Source organism: Anoplopoma fimbria, chromosome 13, assembly GCF_027596085.1.
Source record: "Anoplopoma fimbria isolate UVic2021 breed Golden Eagle Sablefish chromosome 13, Afim_UVic_2022, whole genome shotgun sequence".
NCBI lineage: Eukaryota > Metazoa > Chordata > Actinopteri > Perciformes > Anoplopomatidae > Anoplopoma > Anoplopoma fimbria.
Window position 1 is genome coordinate 8,874,628 of NC_072461.1, and position 11,430 is coordinate 8,886,057.

The following is an 11,430-nucleotide window of genomic DNA, read 5'->3' on the forward strand; positions in this document are numbered from 1 at the left end:
ACATTGTGCAAAAAGTTCAAGATTCACATTCAAATATGTAAAGTATATATACAATTATAATAATAATGATGATATATACATGTATATATGTGTGTGTGTGTGTGCACAATACATTTAACAGAGTTTACACCAAGAAAAATATAAGATAAATATACAAAATTGAATAGAAATACATTAATAAATAGTGATAAATAATGAGATAAAATCAAATGAAGAGTAAAATGAATTAAAAGAAGATGATTACAAAAACCTAATAAAATTGGGATAGAACTAAATGAATAAATCTTGATAAATGACAAGAAAGAGAAAGTAATATAACAAATACAATATATTGTACAGAGTTTACATAAAATGTCTATCTATCTATCTATCTATCTATCTATCTATCTGTCTGTCTGTTTATCTATCTATCATCAATTAAGCAATGCATTAAAAACGTATTTACGTATTTCACGTTTACAGGTTTAGCTGTGCGCATGCGCAACATAACTTTTCCGCCTAGCCTGTAGTGCTACATGCACTTCCTCATTGGCAGGGAGAGCAAAGTGTTCCCACACCAGCGACGTTTGAGACAGAAATAACACACCGCGGGTTTCGTTTTATTTCATCTTTTGAGCCTTGCAAATGTCGAAGCCTCCTCCCAAGCCGGCCAAGCCAGGTAAGATCAACCTACCAAGGTTTGTTGTACAAATTTAGCCCAAACTTAAGCTCTGTCTGTTGCGAGGACTACACACCTTGTTGGCGATGTAAGCCTAATGGGCGGGCGGTGAGCACTTAAAGAGTGAGTGAAATATGCTGATTTCTGTCGTTTTTTCTGTTAAACTTTCATGACACATTGTGCAGAAAGCTCATAAACTCTGATTAATGTAAATATACTTTATTACTGAGAGGACCAGGACTTCAGTGGAGTTGGTAAAAGTGCCTTCACTGCTGATTGACAGGGGGACCCAACTCTTAGCAGCAGGCCTCTGTGACTTCCCTATTTCCATCACATATGCAAGAAGCGTGCAATCATTCAGTGGCTTTAGGTCCTAGGTTATTGGGGACGATGAGTCCACATGCCCAGTGACATCAGCCTTACTTCCTGCAAGATCAGTCTGTGCTGCTATTCTGGTAACTCCATCCCAGAGATTAGGAAATGTGTCTATTACTCACAAAAAAAAATCTCATGTGAATTCAAAGCACATTTATGGTTTGTGTGCATGGCTATTAATGTGAAGGAATAGCACTTACCTTGTTAGAAATCTGATTTCTTTAGATCGTTTCTGTGCAACAAGTGTTATCACAAGTCGTGGCAGGTGTAAAAAAATTATATAAACAGAATATGAGAAGCAACAACAACATATCATCTGCACATCTGCTGTAAAACCTATGCTCCGTTGCCAGTTTATCAGGTACTCACACACACACATACGCATACATATGGTTCTTAACACCAAGTATTCAGTCTACCTTCACTTATATACACTAAAGGAGATGGACAAAATATTAGAAACAGACCAAAATGACCACACTTTTCTAAACAGTTCCTAAACAAAAAACTGAGCATCACAAACTTCTTTAAGGCAGGATTTATTGCAGGGTCGATGTATAACACCCTATTGATCTTATCTAAAGTGTACTTCGTAAACTGGCAGCTGCGTGTATTATTTTCAGGTCACATGCATCAGTGCATAAGGCAATGGCAGATATTAAAAAAAAGAAAGTAAAAGCTTGTAGCACGGGATGTCAGAGAGTAACTTAAAGAATCTGAATGGGCATATCTATATAAAAACGCATGCTTTGAAGTCACACAGGCAAGTTTCTGCAGTCATCTGCACATTATGTCATGTTTATCCTGCTAGCTGTGGCCCTATGAACACAAGATCACAAAACTCAAACGACAGATGCGTCATTATCATTCATACTCGTAATGTTTATTCATGAGTCAGCTCCATGACACCACACCTGGTTGTGTCGGCAGGTGAGCTCGTGTGTCCCCGTCTGTCTTGACAGATGGCTGGTTGGTGTGCTGCGGGGGAGCCTTCAGTTATATTAGGAAAAGTCAGAGCCTCACATGGTCACAACTGATGTAGTTTTTATGTATATATGCGGTATTCACGTGCATGGCTGAGGATTCACCGCCTTGATGAGCTTTACTGGATCGTGAGCGGCATACAGTAGATTTATTAATGCCGTTATGTGTTCAGTTTTTTATTCTTCTAAAATAATTTAGAATTCATCTTTCTTTCCTTTCTGATCTGTAACTGTCCCTCTGATGGACATTTTGAGGATAAAATAGAATATCTCTTCAAAGATCAATTAAAATCTTTTTTTCAGTGGGTACTTGAAGAGATCTTGATCATGATCACTTTTTTTAGTGTTGGATGGCCACATACACTGAGAACAATGTAATCTAACTAACAGGTCCTGGCTTGTACATTTATTTTCTTTATGTCCCCTTCTTTTGTCTAATTTGTACTTTGTAAGAGGAGTAGTGTCAGTTGTGGGGTTAACCAGGAATGCAGAGGGCAATACTAGAGATCTGTGTGTATTCTCTGGTGCAAGACATTATAGTGTCTGTGCTAATTGCTCTTGGTGTCGTATTTTTGGAGGCTTTGATGGTTAGGTTTTTGGGTTGGGCTTTGCACAGGAATGGCAAAGACTAGACTGTGGAGTTGCTCTTGCAATTAAATAACACAGCTGGAAATCGTCAAAAGCCCACAAGCAAAGTAAAATATACTGACAATGTTTTGCTCACTCTGAGGACCTTTTTTTTCTCGTTTTTTTTGTTGCTGGAATGAATCTTTGTATGAGCCTAAGGCTTCTAGATAGAGAGAACGTGGACTAGTCTGCACAGGACTCTGTGTGTGTTTTAGAGGACGTGACCGGGCCTGCAGAGCAGACATGGTTGGTGTGTTGAACAGAGCTCAGCTTGTGCAGCCTCAGTCATTCTGAGACACTGAGACAGTGTGCTAGCTAAACAGAAACCCTGACTAACAGCAGAGAGGTGTTACAGCTGACCAATGTTTAGGCCTGTTAGCTCAAGCAATTAGCATTTACCAGCCTTTTGTATCTAGAATCAAAACATTTCACATATTATCAGTAAATAAATCAGCATCTGTTTTGGGGGACACCTTTCATGTATTTATCACTCTGTATTTGTTCAAATTCTAGCTTGTGAGGATTGTTCATTTTTGAACATGTTTGTCTATTTATTTGTTAGTTTATCTAACTTGATTAGAATACACAAGAGGAATAAAACTACTCTACAGCATATAAAAGCATCACCTAATAAAACATTTTTCAAAATAATGTAGGCTAATTATATATGAAGCTAATTTGGAGCCTTCATCCTTCGAAGGACTTTAAAAAAAAAAAAAATCACATTAAGATATCTAAAACAAAAAGATAAAACATATTCGGGATAAAAATTGCTATAGAGATTCACTAGATTTTATGCATGGTTATTTAATGTGTGATTGTTATGGACAAGGCACTGCGGAACAAAAAAATCTCTGAAAAGGAAGTCAGTTGTTTATTTGAGGTTTATCTACAAAACCGATACAAATCAGAGAAATTTGCAGACATCAGACATTTTTGGAGTTGACTGAAAACAAAAGCTGTATCCAGCTCACTAGTCTGTTTAGTAAACTTGATTATATTTAGTAAATATACAGTACTGCAAAGAACTTCAGGCTTTTTTTTGGTCCCAGAAATCAATAGTTGGTAGAAATATTTAAACAAACAAGTATTTGTGAAACGTGGCACTGCCTCTTTAAGCTCTTCTGTAGGTCTCCATGAAATAGTTCAGCTGTCAGCCACATTACATTAGGGCGGGACATCCCATTAGGGCAGCTACCTAAGGGTTGCACAAACAAGGAGCAGTGAGTGCTTCTGTCCCTGCACTGCATGTAAAAATGTGTATTATTGTTGGCTGCAGCAGAGTTGTTGTGGTGGACACAGGCGCTCGAGAGCAGACATTAGGAGCTCTGTGTCTAAGTGCAGGTTGCGTTGCTCAGGCAGGGCAGAATGCAAATGGCTCTTGAGTGAGGCGACTGATGGTGTTGGCACTCATCTGATTAATTCAGGTCGGCAACCTCCGCTTCTGAAAAGTGAAGCCAATGTTGAAGTGCCTTAAATTTGCATTCGTTCAATTGGCTATCAGAGGATGAAAATACGTCTGATTGTTTGGAAAAACTATGAGAAAATCACCCTACTTCTCACTTGATTTATTACCTCAGTGAACATTGGGAACATGAGTTTATGGTCTCGATTGCTAGTTAACTTTCTTCAATACAGTATGATGTTCATTTAGTAAACTATGGTCCCAATCAGAGTAAAATAGACTTGCGATTGGCAGATTCAAACCACGGCACACTTCCTTCATACAGTCTATAGAGTTATTGAGCTTTCATGAGAGAAATTTACCACATAAATGGCTACAATCTGCACTTGCCTGTGGTTTCATTGTATTCAAACTAAGCTGTTTATTCTACAGAGCAGTGCAATGGCAGCATGTGTGGTTTTACCTCACTTTCTCTATTTATATTCTCAAGTACAATGTTCTCTGTTCACCACTCTTTTGCATACAAGGATGAGGTTAACGTTCCAATAACAGTCTGCAAATAATTAATCCAACATGAAATCTCTGTTTTCTCTCGACTAGGCCAAGTCAAGGTGTTCCGAGCACTGTTCACCTTTGACCCCAGAACGGTAAGAGAGTTTTGATGGTTTAGATGGATTGTTTTTTCTAATATTTGATGATTGATGAAAACCCTTTGTTGAGTCCTTTTCTAGGCTGATTTTCAATTTCTATTAATTTGACATACCTCTTCCATGGATATTAATATATGAAACAGCTGCTAACTCCTGTTTGCCAGCATTTCAATTTAAAGTGCTGTGCAGAATAAAAGCCACAAAACAATCTAAATCACAAACTAAATCAACAGGGGCTTGAACAGACTTTCAATGTGCACAAAACAATCACAGGTTAGACGTACTCATCAAGAAAAGAATCTGACAATAAACGCAATAAAACTGGTCAGTATTGGTGAAGCGAAGAAAAGGTTGCTAATAGTTAAGCCAACTGTATATATATCTATAAGCTAACTGTAGGCGTAAGCTAGCCGCAACCGACTAAGCATCAGGCTAAACTATTAGCATTTATTTTCCGTCTCTGAAGCACTTCGCAGATATTTTGGCTAGCTAGAGCCTCAAATCAGTGTGATCAGTTTGCAATGAAATATTACAAATACACTGAAAGGTTATTAATGTTATTATGGTGACGCCAAAAACATACTTCCTACACAAGCTTAAATGATTTAGTCTATGAATTGTCAAAAATAACACCAAAAAAGAACATCAATCAATTGCCCAAAACCTTTAGATCTTGAATTAGCTATCAAATCTGATTTTAAAAAATTAGAAGAAAAAAAAGATGCAATTCGCAGATGCTTATTAATAAATGACTGAAATCATACATTTATATTAAAATGTTAATATAAACAACAGAAAGGAAAATAAAATTCCTCATCCAATAAACTGTGTCACTCATCCCTCTTTGTATGTCCTCTGTCAATAGCTAAGGTTAAACCACATTCAAATTTGGCAGTCACAATTGTTTAAGTTAATGTCGAACAATAAGGGGAAGAGAGGGGATGAAATGCAACAAAAAAGTAAGTCTTAGAATACTGTGAAGGTTTGACACTGACTGATGAGTCTGGAGTCACTTTGTATATTTTTTTTATTTCAGCCAGACGAGCTGTTCTTTGAAGAAGGAGACTTTTTGTACATCTCCGACACAGTGAGTAGAGCTTCAGAGGTTTTGCGGCTGTCTTTCTCTCCATGTCCCATTCAGTTTGAAACTTAATTTGCACTTTTTCTTCCTCTTTCTTTGGAATCTCAGTGTTGCACTCTTAGCATTTTGTGTCTCCCTTTTTGTGTGTCAATGTTCCACCTTTCAGTCAAAATATCCTCCCCTTCATTTGCACTTTCTTCTTCCTCTTTATTTCACTACTATTTTCCTTGCATTACATTTTTGTTGCTTTGTCCTGTTCGTCTCCACTCATTTGCCTTTGTGATTTTTGATTTTAAATAAAAAGAATATTGCATTGCTATTATCCTCAGAGTGACAGTAATTGGTGGAAGGGGACGTGCCGAGGAAGGACAGGACTAATTCCAAGTAACTATGGTGAGAAGGCAATATAGACTGACCAACTTAGAATAAACGTTATTGTGAATCTTAGGTTAATGCACTAATGGTCTTCTTTTTGTCTTTTTAGTGGCTGAGCAGGCAGAGTCTATTGACAATCCAATGCACGAAGCAGCCAAACGAGGTGCGACAACTATCTACACATCGCAGTGTTTCAATGTTGGTTTTTTTCAGTTATTTTTTGCGACATGGTCATCAAAGGCATCCGAGACATTCCCTCTTCCTGGAGAAAAAAAACAACAACATCGACCTTTATCGTGTTACACTGTTGCATTATTGGCAGCCTTCTCTGTTTACCTCCGTGTGGTTTATGTGTGCTCATATTTGTGTATTTAAACAGGCAATCTGAGCTGGCTGAGGGAATGTGTGGAAAATAAGGTTGGAATCAACGGGTTGGATAAAGCTGGAAACACTGCGCTTTACTGGGCATGCCACGGAGGACATAAAGGTAACAATGATTGTGGTGCTTAAAACATGTTAACAATTACTTTTTGATATGAACATAAAATAGATTTACCCTAAAAATGACAGCTTCTTTTAACAAACTCCTTATTTTCAGACTGGCAGCAGTGATGATTGGGTTGACAGATTGTCTATAGTACTTTGTTAATAAGTCAGTGACTCAATGTAATCCCATAAATTTTGAATTGTGACACACTGGCATATTAATGTTACGTGAAGTACAGAAAAACAGGAACTTTATCTATGAAAGTGTTCCAGTTTTTCTGTGTTCCTCCGTTGTTCCCACGTGATTATGTGATACATGTGTAGCTCTTCACTCAATCTGTTGCTCAAATTTCTCTTTTTTTTTTCTTTTCTTTCTGTATCAGATGTGGTGGAGGTGTTGCTAAGCCAGCCCAATGTGGAGCTCAACCAGCAGGTAACGTGGGGTTTAAAAACTCATTCAGGCATGAAAGTAGATTTACTAATGGGTGGAAAACATTAAGATGCTGTTACCTGATTTCCTAGCCCATCTCTTATTACAAGATCTGCAGAATGGGGACTTATGGTGATTTAATACAATTATTTTCTCATCCTAAAATGTGCAAATGAACTGAACCAAATGTATCGCCACACTCATATTAAAACTACTTTATCAGTAGACCATAGAACATACCTGAAATAAAACAATTAAAAATGATATCTAATAAAAGAGATGCAGCGTGAGAACAAATATTGTGCTAACAACGATGAAATCAAAAATGGACTTTCACTGTCGCCTGTTTTCTTTTAGTCTGACAAGTAGGCCTGGGCTTTACTTAGCCTATTTATTTATTTTTTATGAACACTATTACGATTTAAGATTATTAAACCATTATTCTAATTCTTTAACTTTATGGATAAGTGTTTTGGAACAACTGGCCGAGTGGAGCTATCCATGTTACAGAAAGGGAGATTTTACAATTTTTAAATTAACATTTAACCTTTTGTTTTATTGTGTATGCTCACATCTCCTATGTGTCCACATGAGTACAGGACAAGGCAAGAAAGTGAAAATATGATGAACTACATTTCTAAAAATAGGATTAAAATATTCCTGCAAATGCAGTAGTTATTTATAATATTCTATAAATTATTTATACAATTATTCTATACAGTTGCCTTAACAGCTGCAAGAAGTAGCCCACAGGCTTGATAGTCTATATCGGCCAACTGTCGTTTGTGATTTATTTTTATGAGTACAAACCTTTCAAAAACATCCCTGACAATATACTTACCAAGTGATATACAGTCTGTAATGTGGAGCAAAGCAAATTGAAGGAATTGTTTTCTGTAATGTTGGATATCTCAATCATGTCATCATCAATTATTTTTTTTAAGTGACATAAGATAAGATAAGATAAGATAATCCTAATAAAGGATTATCTTATCTTATCTTATCTTATCTTATCTTATGTCACTTAAAAAAATAAAAAAAGAAGAGAAGTTGAGCAGTTAAATTCAAACTAGAAAAAGTGAAATTTAACATTAAGAATTCCCACACTCATAAAGAAGATACTCCCATACAGCACATAAGGGATCACTCAATTGTTTGACTGACGTCTCCACCAACATCATCACCACACTAAATATAGGAATATGTTTTAGATCAATTGTAAAAAAAAACTTCCATGACAAGATGAATTTAAGCTGTTCTGGAGCCTTTAATGTGCCCAACGTATTACTTAGACACTTTTTGTTGTTTTTTTCTTTTGCATGTGTCCCCTATCTGTATTCAGGCATCTAACAACCGTTAGTTTCATATAGCTGTGGTTTGGGTCACACCTTTTGTGTGTGGTTTCACATCTTAGTTTAGCGTTTGTTTGGTTTTTTTTAGAATAAACTTGGGGACACCCCTCTGCATGCTGCTGCCTGGAAGGGTTATTCTGACATTGTGGAAATGTTGCTGACCAAGGGTGAGTATCTATCCACGTCTCATATTTGGTTTTATGAAAAACAAAATTGGGCCAGCAGGTGATCTACTTTATTTGGATGGATATCGAAACAGAGCAGAGAAAAGACAGAGACAAAGCTCCATAAAGGGTTTTATCAGACCATAAAAGGAGACTGTGTGGTTCCAAATTGAGGAAACAAAAACTAGCTGACTGTCCACATTTTGTGTTTGTCCTCACATGCACACCATTTTATCTCTGTGCCTTTCTGCATGTAGTATTCTAGTCTTTAAGTGTGTATATGTTTGTTTCAGATCCAAGGACAGACATCAGGAACAATGAGAATAAGCTGGCTCTGGAGATGTCCACCAACCCAATGTGTGCTTCACTCCTCAAGAAGAAGCAGGGAAACAGTAAGTACAGCTGCCACTAGGGGGCAGTCTCGCAGCACCCACACATACAGTTTCACTAAAACAGGCCACACACTCCATAAAACCACTCATGCTTAGGAACTTATTTTGCCAAAGATGTAACAGACAAACGGACCCTAATAATACAAAGTGCAGAGGCTTTGCAAATGCATATTTGCACTGAAATATTACAATATTCCTGTCATGAATTGTCCATTTTATCTTGTTTCAGACATCACACGCACACACAGCAACGCTGAAGAGTATTTGGACGATGAGGACTCGGACTGAGCCCTCCCTGTCAAAACATCATCACTGTCTTCCGTTTGGTTTTGGGGGGGAGGGGTTTCGTGGAGCTCGGAGACTTTTATTACAGACCTAAAATGGATTTGCTGCTCTCTTTCCAACTGTAACTCCATTTTAGTTCCATTATTTTGTGCATCGCCTCAGTGTCAATCTCAAAGCTTTGAATTGAGGCGTTTTACAGTTTGCCATATGCATTTCAACCTGCAGGGGATTTGTCTTGGATTTTGCACACTGGGGACGGAGGGGCATAATATATGTTGTAATGGAGAAGGCGCCAAAGCTCTAAGAAACGCATTCCAAACATACAGATTGTGTTTAACCCATTTACACTGGGCATTAAAGTGCCAGTGCAGATTAAAAGATTGGTCTGGTTTGTCTCTAGTTAAGTTTTAATGCTCCACTTGAATTAAAGAACCACAAAATCACCCAAAAGTAATTGGAAATGCGTTATGTCCTACAGCTTGGAGCGCTATTACATTACAGTCATCACAACTAAGCACAATTTAGATCTGTTATTGTACATCTGGGAGGCAATGCTACATTTGTATTTAACCTTAATATTTCCTCTTTAAATGGAAATTGCTGAGGGACCCAATGAGATATTTTTCTGTGTTATCTGCTTTAAACGGGCCTGATAGGGGGAATGTATGGCCTTAATATTTCATTATTTCAGGTTTCGAACTGTTCTAACACCTACACTGCTATTAATGATCAGTTCAGTTTAATAAAAAAATGCAACTCCTGTAAAACAGACTTTAAATTACTCTTTCATCTTTCATATTTTTGGTGGTGTGATTTCCATCCTGGGAGCTATTTTCATTTTTTTTTGCTGCTTTTCCTCACATTTAATATATAAAGAGATATATTAACATGCCTTAAATATGTGTGACAGAAAGTTTGTCTTTGTTATGTATCAATGTGAACATGCTTTTGTCTTCTGAGGTTGTGAATTTCTAAAGATGATTTTTTTCTAGATATCTATCTGCTCTGTCTTCAATAAAAGATTTTTAACTTAAAATGTCAATCTGAATTTTTTTTTTTACAAAATATCACACCAGCCAAGTGTAAAAATAAATGAATTACATTACAGTCATTTAGCAGACGCTTTTATCCAAAGCGACTTACAGTCAGTAGTATATTACATATCATTCACCCATTCACACACTGATGACAGGCAAGGTGCCACCATCAGACTCTAACTAACATTCATGCAACATCCAGTCCACACCGATGCCTTCAGGAGCAACTTGGGGTTAAGTGTCTTGCCCAAGGACACATCGACTGCCAAAGCCGGGTATCGAACCACCGACCCTCTGATTGGAGAACTACCTTGCTCTCCACTACGCCACAGCCACCCTTTACTCAAAGCTTTCCACAGTAAGCCAAATTCCTCTCATTACTAACCAAGTGTGCAAACAAACCTTTGACATGTAAAGTAATACCATTGGGGGCTGTATACTATTAAACCCTCTGGCTCAGACCCCTGCTCAAAATAACATGCCAAAAATAAATAGAGTGAATCTCTGCAACAACAAGGTCTATTTGGATAAGATATTGAACAAAGTTAGCACTTTTGAGTTCTGCAGAGGTGTACGCTTTAGTATATATGTTACTGTTTATAGGTAAATGAAGATGGAACACAGCATTGATGAAAGATTTAATTCCCGTCGAACAAAACTGTTAAAGTCAAGATCTTTGTAGGTGACTATCTGCAACTTAAACCTAATCACAGAGAGGCTAAGTAGGAGAGACTAACCTGTGGACGCGCTGTCTGTCAATGAATCACAGATCCAGTAGCTACATTTGGTAGTTTTATTCGCAGGAAACAAACACGTGTGCTCAATAACACACATTCAAAAAAATTCTGAATAGTTCCGTAACTGTACACAGGCGATCGACAGTGATAAACAGTGTCAAAAGCGTCCAAACAACAGTAAATAGCAATAATTAGCGGTCAGAAAAAAAACAAGACTCCCTCTCCTTCCACTCACCAAACTGAACTAGTGAACAGCTGATCTCCCCATTGCAATCCCAAACACCACGTGACTCATTACTGTAAGTGGCCAAAAAAGGTGTACAAAATTGCACAGGCTAATCCTGGCTTAATCTTCATACTGGCTATTTGGGTACATATGGATACAATCTGTAC

The 11,430-nt window shown here is 37.4% G+C and overlaps 1 protein-coding gene across 1 annotated transcript; it reads left to right on the forward strand.

The window, feature by feature from the left end:
* The first annotated feature begins 507 nt into the window (after nucleotides 1-507).
* ostf1 (osteoclast stimulating factor 1) lies at nucleotides 508-10,299 on the forward strand. Its single transcript, XM_054610770.1, has 10 exons — nucleotides 508-658; nucleotides 4,649-4,695; nucleotides 5,735-5,785; nucleotides 6,109-6,172; nucleotides 6,264-6,317; nucleotides 6,534-6,641; nucleotides 7,024-7,073; nucleotides 8,511-8,589; nucleotides 8,880-8,978; nucleotides 9,208-10,299. Exons 1-10 carry the CDS (start codon nucleotides 625-627, stop codon nucleotides 9,264-9,266), a joined length of 645 nt encoding a protein of 214 aa, XP_054466745.1. The 5' UTR covers nucleotides 508-624; the 3' UTR covers nucleotides 9,267-10,299.
* Nucleotides 10,300-11,430: the final 1,131 nt, after the last annotated feature.

What these genes read in the sequence shown, in the direction of transcription:
- ostf1 (XM_054610770.1), top strand. Translation starts at nt 625, where the DNA reads ATGTCGAAGCCTCCTCCCAAGCCGGCCAAGCCAG. An exon ending in ACTAATTCCAAGTAACTATG is followed by an intron (nt 6,173 to 6,263) that starts GTGAGAAGGCAA and finishes TTGTCTTTTTAG; the next exon opens with TGGCTGAGCAGGCAGAGTCT. An exon ending in ATGCCACGGAGGACATAAAG is followed by an intron (nt 6,642 to 7,023) that starts GTAACAATGATT and finishes TTTCTGTATCAG; the next exon opens with ATGTGGTGGAGGTGTTGCTA.